This window comes from Pan paniscus, chromosome 13, assembly GCF_029289425.2.
Source record: "Pan paniscus chromosome 13, NHGRI_mPanPan1-v2.0_pri, whole genome shotgun sequence".
NCBI lineage: Eukaryota > Metazoa > Chordata > Mammalia > Primates > Hominidae > Pan > Pan paniscus.
Window position 1 is genome coordinate 121,387,946 of NC_073262.2, and position 16,273 is coordinate 121,404,218.

General features: G+C 43.5%; 1 protein-coding gene across 25 annotated transcripts in view; it reads left to right on the forward strand.

Annotated features, from left to right (window-relative positions):
• Positions 1-936, forward strand: part of TTLL4 (tubulin tyrosine ligase like 4) — a 49,805-nt gene extending 48,869 nt beyond the window's left edge. For 16 of the 25 annotated variants that reach the window (XM_034955166.3, XM_003818629.4, XM_063595550.1 and 13 more), the window contains one exon: positions 383-936. In XM_034955166.3, the coding sequence (XP_034811057.2) occupies positions 383-638 (256 nt within the window). In that variant the 3' untranslated portion in view covers positions 639-936. The remainder of the gene's footprint in view (positions 1-382) is intronic. The other 9 variants (XM_008971972.4, XM_034955172.3, XM_055109105.1 and 6 more) reach the window with 1 other exon arrangement.
• The last annotated feature ends 15,337 nt before the right edge of the window (positions 937-16,273 follow it).

Below are 16,273 nucleotides of genomic sequence, written 5' to 3' on the forward strand. Positions count from 1 at the left end.
AGTGAGATCAGCATTCTCCAGCTGGGGGTTGGTGGGAGCGTCAGGACATGCAGCCATAGCATCCTTTTTCTGGTAGATCTTGGTATGCCCAGGGAAGCTGAGCTGGAGGACAGAAGTGCTTCCTGAAGCAGCCACTGTCAGCCATACCCACTAGCTGTGGGAAATTGTTAGCCCTCTACCCGCACCCCCATTCACTCTTGCACTGCAGATCTCAAGCCTTCAAGTAAATAGAATTTTTTTTATGGTTATTACATATCCATGTAATTTTGGCCTACAACACCGTAATGTCGTGAATGCCTGCTCCAGACTGAAGGCAAATCCTAAGGTAAAGTCTCAGTTAAACAGTGTCTCAGTCATTTCTTTCACCACCTATTCCCTCCAGAAAACAAAGCTCCTGTGAGGTTAGCCTACTACTCTCTGAAGACGGGACCATGCCCAAATCCAAGAAGACTCAAGCTGGCCTTTCCCCTTATCCCCAGAAACCCAGTTCCTCAAAGGACAGTGAGGACACCAGCAAAGAGCCCAGCCTTTCTACCCAGACGTTACCTGTGATCAAGTGCTCTGGGCGGACTTCAAGACTTTCTGCTTCCTCCACTTTCCAGTCAATCAGTGACTCCCTCCTGGCTGTGAGCCCATAACTGGCCTCTCTCCAAAAGCCTCTGCCCAGGAGCATGGGCATCAGCTACCTCATGGGAACCAGCCTGCTGTTCAGACCAGTCTGAGCCCCTACCCCTTTCACCCTGTCCCTCCTCAGAGTATTTTTTGAAGTGGTTGCATTATAGAGATGGGTATTTGTAGGGCCGGAGGGATGGTAGTGATGGGGAGAAGGTGAGGAAGGGTCACCCTCTGTCACCTGTCTGCCTGGCTGGCACCTCATATCTCAGCAGAGAAGCCAGTGGTGGCCACGCAGCCTTATAAAGCAGGTTTTGGTTTCTACCTTAAGTGAGCCATGTGTGGTTTGTCTGGGGGCCCTGGTGTGGTTGCTGAGTTGTAGCTCAAGAGGAGAAAACATACAGAACATATTTGGACCGGAAATCCTTTGTTCTGAATTTGAGGGGGGTCTTCTGAGGTCCTTATTTCCTTAGGTCTTTCCTCACCCCTCTCCCACCGCTGTCCTGAGGAGAAACCCTTGAACTTCCTCAGTAGACAGGCGGAGAGGCCACAACATGCCGAACCCATTTCCTGTCATCCTAGTCTTGGGTCTTCACCGCCTCCTTCCAAATACCCACCCTGCCAGCAGCCCTAGGTCTTCCTGTTCTGACCCCCCATCACTGCTTGTTCAGCCTTCTAGAAGTCTCTCTTGTGGACATCTGTTCTTTAGCTGTTGGCTTTCTCTGAGGTGTGAGAGGGTCTATGAACTTTGTGAATTTCCCATGGCCCCAGTGAAGGAGCCCAGATAATCCCTGTAGCTGTTACCTGTCTCCATGTATCAAAGGACACAGTCCAGGGGGAGGGTGGAAGGAGATGTGGTTTCTCTATAGTGCAACAAACATGGTTTCTCAATGTTCTGCCGTGCAGCAAGCAGGGTCTGGCGGCTTGGCAGGTGGGTTTCAGGAGCAGTCACTGTTGTAGGATGGGCTTCCAATCAAACCTCAGACTAAACTCTTGTACTGAACTGATTCTACCTCCCTCCTCTAGACTCAGTAAACAGTGACTATTCAATAAATGTTGACTGAGTGAACTGTACTTACAGAGATCTCAAAGGACCCCAGCACTTGAACCAGAAGTTCTAATTGTCTCTCATCTAGGGATGAGAAAGTGGAATCTGGGAACAGCACAAGCGGAAGAGTTCGGATCAGAAAGGTTTTCTCTGAAGCCGTGCTCCTTCCTAACCCTGCACTTAGTGGTTGCTGCTTGCCTCCTCCCCAGCCCCTGTAGTCCCTTTACTTAGTTTTTTCTAGCAGTGGCACATATAAGAAGCCAATTGGCCCCGTGTCCCTGCTACTCAAGTTTTCTCTTTGCACATCAGGCAGAAAGCTCAGCTACTTGGTCTCACCCTGGACTGTAGCTGCCCCCATTCTCTCTGAGCTTTGGAAAGATAGAGACTCCTGTGTTTCATGGCTCCTGGAGTTCTGTGGCGAGGTGGGGTGGGGCCCTGGAAAGATCACTGAGAGGCCTGATTGGGTTCAAGGCCACAGAGTAGGTGGGTGTTTGGCCAGTCCTAAGGCCATGTTGACAGTTGTGAAAGTTTGGTGACAAAGTCCTGGGCATCATTGGCTGCTCAATAGTAAGGACTTTAAAGTCGGGCCATAATGGGAGAGGTCCTTGACACTCCTATTGGATCTTTTCTGATGTAATTGAAGTGACCCGCCTCTTCTCCCCGCTGGCTGCAGTATTCTAGTGCAGACATGACATGGGGAATCTGCTGCCTTCCTAAGAGAAAATGAGCTGCCTGCCTGGCAGTTTTGTTGTGGCTGGGCCTTCACGGCAAGGACTTAGGCACGGAGTCCTGGTTGAGCTGGTTTACTCCATGAAAACAAACTTCAGTTCTTTGGCTTGCCCCCTGAGAATCCCTGTACAACACAACCAATCTATTTCCATTGCCCTAACTGGAGAGGGAACCAGCATTGCTGAATGGGGGTATTGGGGGAAGCATGGTGGGGGAAGGGAGAAGGACTTAGGAAATTAAGTCCTTGTGAGCAATGAAGGTTCTAAAAGAGCAATGGAAAGACACTGCTGTTAGTTTAAAACAAGTTTGTACATTATTCTTAATTTTCATCACATTTGAGTGTCTGATAGACATGGGTGTTTTGCTGGGTAGGAGAAAGGAATGGGACTTACATATCACATTTACCTCTCACTCTTGAGAGAAAATTAAATCTTATCAAGCATTTGGCATATATACTTTTGTATTGAATGCCCACAATATGAGGTATTCAGCTAAGCAGGAATTTTTGAGAAGGAATGAGATTTTATGGGAAGGTTAAATTGGGAGTATAGTAGAATAAATATTTGTCAGAATATGTCAGTTGTTTTCCTAAGTTGATAACTTACCTAGTCTATTTGGAGGAAGGGGAGGCGAGTGTTCTTGAGACAAGGAATGGAGTGTAGGCTATTTCTGGAGTAGTGGAGTAAGGGCTTGGGGTGGAAAGTGGAGGAGGGCAGTCACTGCTGTTTACTTTGCATCCACTTTGGAATGATGAGAAACTCAGTTTCTTAGAAGAAATACTAATGAAGAGATGGCCTTGTGTCAGGAGAGGATTGGGAACCTTGAATCAGGCTGACCTTGGGTTTAAATCCCAGTTCTGCCACTTACTGTGTGACCTTGGGCATGTCATCTAACTTTTAAGTCTCCATTTCTTTGTAGTATGAATATAATACCTACAGTGCAGGGTTGCGAAGATTTAAACCAAATGTGGTAAAAGTACTTAGGACATAGAGGGCACTTTGCATGGTCACACCTTCTCCACTTGCTGTCCAAGCCCTGTGTCCTAGGTGGGAAGAGACAGGCAAGAAACGTAAAACCCTCTCCTCCAGGAGGTGGAGCTGCCATCGAGATATTTTAGAAGTGAAGATGCCAGAACAGGGTCTAGATAGCTCATGGCCCTCACCTTCACCCCAGTGCACACACAAACATCACCATTCACCCTCCTATTACATTATCACTCCTCTGGGGATTTATTCTTTGGTTAAACACTTCACAGTCAGAGCACAGAATCCCTGAGAAAGGAAGCACATTAAGCATTAGAAGTATGTGAACTGAGTGGGATTATTAAATTATTTCAAGAGAAGCTTTGAAAAGAAGGGGAAAGCAAGCACAGTGGGTGTCAGGTGGCTGGAAAGGGGAGAAGCAGGGTACGGAAAACAAGAGAACTTGATTGGAACTGGACCCAAAGAGCAGATATATGGACCTAACAGCTGTAGGAAGGGACAGTTGTCATTACAGGTACCTTCTCTTGGTTTCAGGCTGTTTGGCTGAGGGTGAGTATCCCCCTGTCACCCTAGCCAAAGTACATACCCAGTGGCTTCTGGGGCAGTCCAGTGCTGCTGAGGGCCAGTGAAGGAGACTGATCATCTGGACACAAAGACCTTTCTACTTCCTTCTCAGCTGAATTAGTTACCCAAGATAGGTGACCAACAAAGGCAGACAGGGATCTCCTCTCCTGGGCTCCCCTTGATTTGTCCTCTAAGATTAAGGCTTACCTGTGACTGTTGTTCGAATCCCCCAACTGCTGTGAGACTTGGAAACACTGATGGTTTTCAGATGGCTAAGAGAGCTCCATTTCTTGCCACCTGAGATTCTGACCAAGCCTTTCACAACCCTTCTTGGCCTTTTAGAGTTTCCCCTGTAGCAGAGTTTGCCCACTCATTAATATCCGGGGATCGATGCCAGCTCATTTGGCTTGCCCCTTCACCAGCGTTGGATCGGTGAAAGTTGCAAGCAGTCATATGTTGCTCTCGGCAAATGTTTTACAGGTGAAAACACAAGAAGGGTCAATAGCAGGTGGTGGTTTTCTAAAACCCATCTGTGTCATAATTATAATAGACTGAGATACATGGAATGCCAGGGACTGCCACAGGCAAAGCTAACAGAATTTTGAAAAGATATTTAAGTTTCAGTTAGTAAACTGGGGACACCAAAGCCTACTCAGAATAGTTATGGGACTAAAATATGGAGGAAAAGCACCTAACAAGGTGCCTGATAATATATGATGCAGATTTAAAGTAGTGGATTCTAAAACAGACCAAAACTACCACCCAGAACATATAAAGTAAAAGCACTATAACATGCAATAGTGTTACAATACTATTACAATAGCGTGTTAATATTACCAAACTATGGTAAAATATACTTTGATTTTATCCATAATTAAAGCTGAGGATGTATTGATAATTAACTTAGATTAAAGCCCCCATCATTAGCAGTCAGAGAAGAGCAGTTTAAACTGCAAGATACCACTTAACACTAAAGTGGCTCAAACTTAAAAGATTGAAAATACCAAGTGTCAGTATGATACTGAGATATTGTGAAGGTGCTGATGGGAATGCAAAATGATGCACTGGAAAGCAGCTTGGTAGATTCTTATAAAGTGAAACATGTCCTTAACATATGACCTAGCAATTCCACTCTTGCAAGCAAATGTTCATAGCAGCTTATTCATAGTAGCAAAAATTTAGAAACAACCATATGTCCAACAATTAGTGAATTAACAAATTGTGATATCTCTGCTCAGTGGAATACCCTTAGATATAAAAAAGGAACAGAGGGCCGGGCATGGTGGCTCACGCCTATAATCCCAGCACTTTGGGAGGCCAAGGCAGGTGGATCACCTGAGGTCGGGAGTTTGAGACCAGCCTGACCAACATGGAGAAACGCCATCTCTACTAAAAATACAACATTAGCCGGGCATGGTGGTGCATGCCTGTAATCCCAGCTACTCGGGAGGCTGAGGCAGGACAATCCCTTGAACCCAGGAGGCAGAAGGTTGCGGTGAGCCGAGATCGCCCCATTGCACTCCAGCCTGGGCAACAGGAGCAACACTCCATCTCAATAAATAAATAGGAAGAGTTCAGGTGCTGTGGCTCACGCCTGTAATCCCAGCACTTTGGGAGGCCAAGGCAGGAGGATCACTTGAGCCCAGGAGTTCGAGACCAGCCTGGGCCAACACAGTGGGACCCTGTTTCTACAAAACAAATAAATAGAAATAAAAAAGGAATAAATTGGTTCATGCAACACCATGGATGAAACTAAGCGATAACAAGCCAGAAACAAAAGACTGCATGCTTTGTTATTCCATAATGGTCTAGAAAATGCAAACTATAGTCACAGAAAGCAGAACAGTGCTTGCCAGGGACTATAGATGAGGGAGGGGTAGACTGTAGAGGGCATGATGGGAAGATTCTGTATCTTGACTGTGGTGGTGGATACATGACTATATACAGTTGTGGGAACTTGTCAAATTGTGCACTTAAAATGGGTGAGTAGTATTGTATGTAAGTAAATAAAGCTGATTTAAAAGAAAAACACCAGGAGATGACATTTCATGAGGCATGTGCTAATTAAAACCACAATAAGATACCACCGGAATAGTTAAAAGGGCAGCCAAGACCAAGTGTTAGCGAGGATGTACAGCAATTGGGGCATTTATACATGGCTGGTGTTGAGTGTAAAATGGTTCAACCCCTGTGGACCACTAACAGTTTCTTAGAGAAGCTGACATATATCTACCTATGACTCAGAAATTCCACTCCCCGGTATTCTCTAAAAAAAAAAATGGAAAAAGGCCGGGCGCGGTGGCTCACGCCTGTAATCCCAGCACTTTGGGAGGCTGAGGTGGGCGGATCATGAGGTCAGAGATCAAGACCATCCTGGCTAACACGGTGAAACCCCATCTCTACTAAAAATTCAAAAAATAGCCAGGCATGGTGGCAGGTGCCTGTAGTCCAGCTGCTCTGGAGGCTGAGGCAGGAGAATGGTGTGAACCCTGGAGGTGGAGCTTGCAGTGAGCCGAGATAGCGCCACTGCACTCCAGCCTGGGTGACAGGGCGAGACTCTGTCTCAAAAAAAAAAAAAAAAGGAAAAAAAGGAAATCATGTTCACCAAAAGTGTTTATTGAGGCTTCATTCATAATAACAAAAAATTGAGAATAACCCAAATGCTTCTCAATAGGAGATCAGATAAACTGGTGTGGAATACCACTCTGTAATAAAAAGGAACAAACTACTGATTTATGCAACAACGTGAATGGATGAATTTCAAAAAAGCATTGAGTGAAAGAAGCTAGACACAAAAGAGTACATACTGTGTAAGTTTACATGGTGCTTAGGAACGGGAAACCTAGGGGAACAAGTCAGAACAATAGTTGCCTCTGGGCATTAATAGTATAGTAAGAAAAGAGGCACAAGATAACTTTCGGAGGTGATGGAAGTGCTCTAATTCTTGATTTGGATGTTGGTTACGTGGGTGATGGATTTGTAGGAGCTCATGGAATTGAGCCCCAAATCAAGTTGTGACAAGATTGGTTCCTTCTGAGGGCTGTGAGAGAGAATCTGTTCCAGGCTTCTCTCCAAGCTTCAGGTGGTTTGCTGGCAATCTCTGGCATTCCTTGGCTTGTACAGGCATCATGCAGTCTCTGCCTTCATGTTCTCTGTACAATTTTTCCTTTTTATAAGGTCACTAGTCACATTGGAATAGGAGCCCACTCTACTCCAGTCTGACCTCATCTTTACTAACTATATCTGCAATGACCTTATTCCCAAATAAGGTCACATTCTGAGGTGCTGGGGGGTCAGCACTTCAGCATATGAATTTATGGGAGGAGGGGTAGGGACACCACAGATTATAATACCTAGAGTGGAGTTCCCAGGTTGGATCAACTACTAATAACGCTATGGCGGCCAGGCATGGTGGCTCACGCCTGTAATCCCAGCACTTTGGGAGGCTGAGGGGGGTTGATCACCTGAGGTCAGGAGTTCATGACCAGCCTGGCCAACATGGTGAAACCCCTTCTCTACTAAAAATACAAAAATTAGCCAAGTGTGGTGGCGGCGGGTGGGGGGGCCTGTAATCCCAGCTACTTGGGAGACTGAGGCAGGAAAATCACTTGGACGTGGGAGGCGGAGGTTGTAGTGAGCTGAGACCACGCCATTGCATTCCAGCCTGGGCAACAAGAGTGAAACTTCTCAAAATAAATAAAAAATATTTTGGCAATGGCATCAGTCTTGTGTGCACCTCTCTGGAATAATCATAATAACCATTGGAATGCATGGTATATTTAGAATTGGAAAGACTGTTCGATTGACATCCCAAATCTGGATGCTCTTTGGCAGAGGAAAATAAATTTTAAGACATATCTCTCTTGTTGAGAAACTGACTCAAAATCAGGATTCATGAGCTTGGTAAATGCCAGGTATCTCAACAATCACACCTGAGATAAACATCACCAAGTCCACTTGCCTCTACCAGAAGATGAAAGGCCCAAATCCCTGGAGATAAAATAACTTTTTTCTAAATCCATTTATTTCCTAGACAAATGACCTGTCTAATGAACTGTGATATTAACAAATCAGAATCTTTGGCATTAAGAATTTCTTATTATGGGCTGGGCACAGTGGCTGTCACCTGTAATCCCAGTGCTTGGGAGGCTAAAATGGATCACTTGAGGCCAGGAATTTGAAACCAGCCTGGGTAACATAGTGAGACCCTGTATCTACAAAAAAAATTAAAAAGCCTGGCATGGTGGCACATGCCTGTAGTCCCTATTACTCAGGAGGCTGACTTGGGAAGATCACTTGAGCCCAGGCAAGGCTGCCAGGAGATATGATCGCTCCACTGCACTCCAGGCTGGATGACAGAGCAAGACCCTGTCTCAAAAAAAAAAAATCTCATCATGATACATTTCTACGTTCAAAAGAATGAAGTTGGACCTAACCCTAACCCTAACCCACAAATATGTATTGAGTGCCTTCTAGGTTCTAGTTTTCTAGAAAACTAGAAAATACCTAGTTTTCCCAGCACCATTTGTTGAAGAGACCATTATTTCTCTATTCAGTGGTTTTGACATCCTTGTCAAAAATCAATTGATCATCAATGTGAAGGTGTATTTTTGGGCTCTCAATTCTGCTCCATTGGTGTATATGTCTATCCTTATTCCAGTTTTACACTGTTTTGATTACTATAGCTTTGTAGTAAGTTTTGAAATCAGGAAGTATGAGCCCTCTGACTTTGTTCTTTTTCAAAATTGTTTTGGCTGTTGGTTCACTTAAATTCCATATGGATTTTAGGATTTTTTTTTCATTTCTGCCAAAAAAAATGTCATTGGGATTTTGATAGCAATTGCATTGAGTCTAAATATAGCTTTGGGTAATATTGTCATCTTAATATTAAGTCTTCCAAGCCATGAACATGGCATGTCTTTCCATGTATTTAGGTTTTCTTCATTTTCTTTCACTGATATTTTATAGCTTTCAATGTACAAGTCTTGTGCCTCCTTGATTTAATTTGGCTCTTTTGATGCTATTGTAAATTGAATTGTTTTCTTAATTTTCTTTGTGGAGTGTTCATGACTGGTGTCTAGAAATGCAATTAATTTGTGTGTGTATGTTGATTTTGTATCCTGCAACTTTGCCTTGCAATGTTTTTGACCAATCCCTGCCTCTTTTCTGTCCTGTGTTGGTTCCAAGATAGGCAAACATAGATGGGCACCTAGCCTCAGTCCTTCAGACAGCTCCCCAGCAGGTTAGAACAGACAAACACAGTAATTTACAAGTAAGGTCAGCTCTGCACCCTCTAGAACCAGGAACAAGGGTCCCACTCTGGGAACACAGGCTGCTTTCTGCAAGACTGCTACCCAGCTGGGGGAAGGGATAGGACAAGGACGAATGATGCTTTGCTACCATTATAAAGCTGTCTTTTTTGTAATTCAGCATTTTCTTCATTGCTGTAAACCTTTGAGTGTTTTCCAGACTTCTGACAATGTTGGTTCTGACCATTTCTGGGTTTTTTTTTCATATGTTTCTGTGGGGGGATGGGCATTTTGAGTTTCCAATTTTGCCATTTTGCTGATGTCCTTTTTCAATAGAAACTTTTAATTGAAATATAATCTATATAAGGGGGTAAAAATCATAAATGCATAGCTTGATGAATTTTTTAAAAATTTTAAGTTCAGAGGCACGTGCAGGTTTGTGACGCAGGTAAACTAGTGTTATTGTGGGGGTTTGTTGATGAGGTGTACAATGAAACTAGCACTCCAGGACAATAAACAGGTATTTGCAGAACCCCAGAGCCCCCTCATGCCCCCTTCTAATTGCTAACCACTACCTCCCCTCAAGAGAAACTACTTTCTTAACTTCTAGCAGTCTTAGTCTATTTGTGCTGCTACAACAGAATACCACAGACTGGGTCAGCTATAAAGAACAGACATTGAATTTTTTCACTGTTCTGGAGGCTAGGAAGTCCAAGATCAAGGCGCCAGCAAGTTTGGTTGTCTGGTGAGGGCTGCATCCTCCAGAGGGGAGGAACACTGTGTCCTCACATTGCAGGAGGCAGAAGGGCAAGAGAGAGAAACTCCCTCTGTTAAGCCCCTTTATAAGGAAACCTAATACCTTTCATGGGGGAGGGGCCCTCGCAGCCTGATCACCTTGTATAGGCCCCATCTCTTCATACTATCACATTGTCAACACCTGAATTTTGGAGGAGACATTCAAACTATAGCAAACACTTTTTTATTTTTAAACTTTAAATGGAATCATACAGTACGTAGCCTTTTTATGTCTGGTGTCTCACTCAACATTATGCTTCTGAGATTCACCCATGTAGTGTATAGTCACAGTTCATCTAATTCCATTGTATGAATATGACACAGTTTACTTATTCATTCTACTATCATAAGTATTTTAAGTGTTATTTATTTTTTTTTGAAACAGAGTCTCACTCTGTCACTCTGGCTGGAGTGCAGTGGTGTTGGAGGCTAGGAAGTCCAAGATCTCCTGCCTCAGCCTTCCAAATAGCTGGGATTACAGGCACATGCCACCACACCTGGCTAATTTTTGTATTTTTACTAAAGACAGGGTTACTCCATGTCGGTCAGGCTGGTCTCGAACTCCTAACCTCAAGTGATCCACCTGCCTCGGCCTCCCAAAGTGCTGGGATTACAGGCATGAGCCACCCCGCCCGGCGAGTATTTAAGTGGTTTTTAGTTAAGGACTATTACAAAAGTACTGCTTATCTTTTGGTAAGCATATGTACACAACAAGCAGAAAAACCTAAAAAAGAAAATAAAAATTATATATAATTTACCACCGTTGTTAATTTTGGTAGGTACCTTTCCAGTCGAGTGTGTGCATGTGAAATCAGCTGTTGAAATAGTTTTGTAAGTTGTTTCTTCTTCTATTTTTCTTCTTCTTCTTTTTTTTTTTGTTAGAGATGGGATCTGGCCATGTTGCCCAGGCTGGCCTCAAATGATCTTCCCACCTTGGCCTCCCAAAGTCCTGGCATTGCAGGAGTGAGCCACCACACCAGGTCTGTTTTTGTGTTTTCTTTTCTTTTCTTTTGAGATGGAGTCTTGCTCTGTTGCCTAGGCTGGAGTGCAGTGGCGTGATCTCGGTCCACTGCAACCTCTGCCTCCTGGGTTTAAGCTATTCTCCTGTCTCAGCCTCCTGAGTAGCTGGGATTACAGGTGCGCATCACCATGCCCGGCTAATTTTTGTATTCTTGTAGAGACAGGGTTTTACCATGTTGGCCAGGCTGGTCTTGAACTCTTGACCTCATGATCTGCCCACCTTGGCCTCCCAAAGTGCTGGGATTACAGGCATGAGCCACTGCGCCTGGCCTGTGTTTTCTTTCTTTCTTTTTTTTGGAGACCGAGTCTCACTCCGTTGCCCAGGCTGAAGTGCAGTGGTGCGATCCCAGCTCACTGCAACCTCTGCCTCCTGGGTTCAAGTGATTCTCCTGCCTCAGCCTCCCGAGTAGTTGGGATTACAGGCATGCGCCACCATGCCCAGCTAATTTTATATATTTAGTAGAGACGGGGTTTCACCATGTTAGCCAGGCTGATCTCAAACTCCTGACCTCAGATGATCCGCCTGCCTCAGCCTCCCAAAGTGCTGGGATTACAGGCATGAGCCACCGAGCCTGGCCCTGGCCTGTGTTTTCTTAATGAAATATTGTGAGCTTTTTTTTTTTTTTTTTTGAGACAGGGCTCTTGCTATTGCCCAGGCTGGGGTGCAGTGGTGCGATCTCAGCTCACCGCAACCTCCACCTCCCAGGATCAAGCCATCCTCCCACCTCAGCCTCCCGAGTAACTGGGCCACAGGCATGTGCCACCATGCCTGGCAATTTTTTGTATTTTTGGTAGAGACAGAGTTTCACCACATTGCCCATTATATCATGTTGCCTCTTGTTTGAATGAATTCTTGTACTTCAAGATAGGGAGCCCTATTCAAGTATTCACAGTATAGCAACATCTCCAGATACTCCCTTTTAACTGAGTGTCCCCTCCCCAGTAAGGAAGCAGTGGTTAGAATGTTTCATCTCAGGCTGGGCATGGTGGCTCACGCCTGTAATCCCAGCACTTTGGGAGGCCAAGGCGGGCGGATCACTTGAGGTTGGGAGTTTGAGACCAGCCTGACCAACATGAAGAAACCCCGTCTCTAGAAATACAAAATTAGCCAGGAGTGGTGGTGCATGCCTGTAATCCCAGCTACTCAGGAGGCTGAGGCAGGACAATTGCTTGAACCCAGGAGGCAGAGGTTGCAGTGAGCCAAGATTGTGCCATCGCACTCCAGCCTGGGCAACAAGAGCGAAACTCCATTTCAAAAAAAAAAAAAAGAATTTTTCATCTCATCTCACTGCCTTTAGGGAAAGGGTGACAGAGCAGAGAACAAAAATAGTCAAATATTTGCATTGTAAAAGTTGATTCAGACAAGTGTTGAAATATTTAGAGAAAAATATTTGATTATTGGGAGTCAGTTTTCCCTGCTTTGAAGAGTAAAATGATTGGGACTTCTAGTTTCTGATTTCTGGATGTGACCCTACTAGCTGTATGACTTGGGCAAATTATTTGGGGTGTGCAATTTACTTTTATTTATTTATTTATTTATTTTTTTGAGATGCAGTCTCGCTCTGTCACTCAGGCTGGAGTACAGTGGCATGATCTCTGCTCACTGCAACCTCTGTCTCCCAGGTTCAAGCGATTCTCCTGCCTCAGCCTCCCAAGTAGCTGTGACTATAGGCGCCCGCCACCATGCCTGGCTAATTTTTGTGTTTTTAGTAGAGATGGGGTTTTGCCAGGCTGGCCTCGAACTCCTGACCTTAGGTGATCCACCTGCCTCAGCCTCCCAAAGTGCTGGGATTACAGGAATGAGCCACCACGTCTGGCCTGAAGTTTACTTTTAATCCCTGCCCCTCTGCTTTCTTTTTTTTGAGGGGGGGGCAAGTTTTCTTTTTCTTTCTTTTTTTTAATTATACTTTAAGTTCTAGGGTACATGTGCACAACGTGCAGGTTGTTACATAGGTATACATGTGCCATGTTGGTTTGCTGCACCCATTAACTCGTCATTTACATTAGGTATTTCTCCTAAGGCCATCCCTCCCCCGGCCCCCCACCCCATGACAGGCCCCAGTGTGTGATGTTCCCTGCCCTGTGTCCAAGTGTTCTCATTGTTCAATTCCCACCTATGAGTGAGAACATGCGGTGTTTGGTTTTCTGTCCTTGTGATAGTTTGCTGAGAATGGTGGTTTCCATTTCATCTGTGTCCCTGCAAAGGACATGAACTCATCCATTTTTATGGTTGCCTGGTATTCCATGGTGTGTATGTGCCACATTTTCTTAATCCAGTCTATCATTGATGGACATTTGGGTTGGTTCCAAGTCTTTGCAATTGTGAATAGTGCCACAATAAACATACATGTGCCTGTGTCTTTATAGTAGCGTGATTTATAATCCTTTGGGTATATACCCAGTAATGGGATCGCTGGGTCAAATGGTATTTCTAGTTCTAGATCCTTAAGGAATTGCCACACTGTCTTCCACAATGGTTGAACTAATTTACATTCCCACCAACAGTGGAAAAGTGTTCCTATTTCTCCACATCCTCTCCAGCATCTGTTGTTTCCTGACTTTTTAATGATCGCCATTCTAACTGGTGTGAGATGGTATCTCATTGTGGTTTTGATTTGCATTTCTCTGATGACTGTGATGATGAGCATTTATTCATGTGTCGGCTGCAGAAATGTCTTCTTTTGAGAAGTGTCTTTTCATATCCTTTGCCCACTTTTTGATGGGGTTGTTTTTTTCTTGTAAATTTGTTTAAGTTCTTTGTAGATTCTGGATATTAGCCCTTTGTCAGATGGGTAGATTACAAAAATTTTCTCCCATTTTGTAGGTTGCCTGTTCACTCTGATGGTAGTTTCTTTTGCTGTGCAGAAGCTCTTTAGTTTAATTATATCCCATTTGTCTATTTTGCCTTTTGTTGCCATTGCTTTTGGTGTTTTAGTCATGAAGTCCTTGCGCATGCCTATGTCCTGAATGGTATTGCCTAGGTTTTCTTCTAGGGTTTTAATGGTTTTAGGTCTAACATTTAAGTCTTTAATCCATCTTGAATTAATTTTTGTATAAGGTGTAAGGAAGGGATCCAGTTTCAGCTTTCTACATGTGGCTAGCCTGTTTTCCCAGCACCATTTATTAAATAGGGAATCCTTTCCCCATTGCTTGTTTTTATCAGGTTTGTCAAAAATCAGATGGTTGTAGATGTGTGGTGTTATTTCTGAGGCCTCTGTTCTGTTCCATTGGTCTATATCTCTGTTTTGGAACCAGTACCATGCTGTTTTGGTTACTGTAGCCTTGTAGTATAGTTTGAAGTCAAGTAGCATGATGCCTCCAGCTTTGTTCTTTTTGCTTAGGATTGCCTTGGCAATGCGGGCTCTTTTTTGGTTCCATATGAACTTTAAAGTAGTTTTTTCCAATTCTGTGAAGAAAGTCATTGGTAGCTTGATGGGAATGGCATTAAGTCTATAAATTACCTTGGGCAGTATGGCCATTTTCACGATATTCTTCCTATCCATGATCATGGAATATTCTTCCATTTGCTTGTGTCCTCTTTTATTTCCTTGAGCAGTGTTGTGTAGTTCTCCTTGAAGAGGTCCTTCACATCCCTTGTAAGTTGGATTCCTAGGTATTTTATTCTCTTTGAAGCAATTGTGAATGGGAATTCACTCATGATTTGGCTCTCTGTTTGTCTGTTATTGGTATATAGGAATGCTTGTGACTTTTGCACATTGATTTTGTATCCTGAGACTTTGCTGAAGTTGCTTATCATCTTAAGGAGATTTTGGGCTGAGACAAGGGGTTTTCTATATATACAATCATGTCATCTGCAAACAGGGACAATTTGACTTCCTCTTTTTGTAATTGAATACCCCTTATTTCTTTCTCTTGTCTGATTGCCCTGGCCAGAACTTCCAACACTATGTTGAATAGGAGTGGTGAGAGAGGTCATCTCTGTCCTGTGCCAGTTTTCAAAGGAAATGCTTCCAGTTTTTGCCCATTCAAAATGATATTGGCATGGGTTTGTCATAAATAGCTCTTATTATTTTGAGATACGTTCCATCAGTACTTAGTTTATTGAGAGTTTTTAGTACAAAGGGCTGTTGAATTTTGTCAAAGGCCTTTTCTGCATCTATTGAGATAATCATGTGGTTTTTGTCTTTGGTTCTGTTTTTGCGATGGATTACGTTTATTGATTTGCGTATGTTGAACCAGCCTTGCATCCCAGGATGAAGCAGGCTTGATTATGGTGGATAAGCTTTTTGATGTGCTGCTGGATTCATTTTGCCAGTATTTTATTGAGGATTTTTGCATCGACGTTCACCAGGGATATTGGTCTAAAATTCTCTTTTTTTGTTGTGTCTCTGCCAGGCTTTGGTATCAGGATGATGTTGGCCTCATAAAATGAGTTAGGGAGGAGTCCCTCTTTTTCTATTGATTGGAATGGTTTCAGAAGGAATGGTACCAGCTCCTCTTTGTACCTCTGGTAGAATTTGGCTGTAAATCCATCTGGCCCTGGACTTTTTTTGATTGGTAGGCTATTAATTATTGCCTCAATTTCAGAGCCTGTTATTGGTCTATTCAGAGATTTAACTTTTTCCTGGTTTAGTCTTGGGAGGGTGTATGTGTCCAGGAATTTATCCATTTCTTTTAGATTTTCTAGTTTATTTGCGTAGAGGAATTTATAGTATTCTCTGATGGTAGTTTGTATTTCTGTGGGATCGGTGTTGATATCCCCTTTATCATTTTTTATTGCACCTGTTTGATTCCTCTCTCTTTTTTTCTTTATTAGTCTTGCTAGCGGTCTATCAATTTTGTTGATTCTTTCAAAAAACCAGCTCCTGGATTCATTGATTTTTTGAAGGGTTTTTTGTGTCTCTATCTCCTTCAGTTCTGCTCTGATCTTAGTGATTTCTTGCCTTCTGCTAGCTTTTGAATGTGTTTGCTCTTGCTTCCCTAGTTCGTTTAATTGTGATGTTAAGATGTTGATTTTAGATCTTTCCTGCTTTCTCTTGTGGGCATTTAGTGCCATAAATTTCCCTCCACACACTGCTTTAAATGTGTCCGAGAGATTCTTGTACATTGTGTCTTTGTTCTCATTGGTTTCAAAGAACATCTTTATTTCTGCCTTCATTTCGTTATTTACCCAGTAGTTATTCAGGAGCAGGTTGTTCAGTTTCCATGTAGTTTTGTGGTTTTGAGTGAGTTTCTTAATCCTGAGTTCTAATTTGATTGCACTGTGGTCTGAGAGACAGTTTATTGTGATTTCTGTTCTTCTACATTTACTG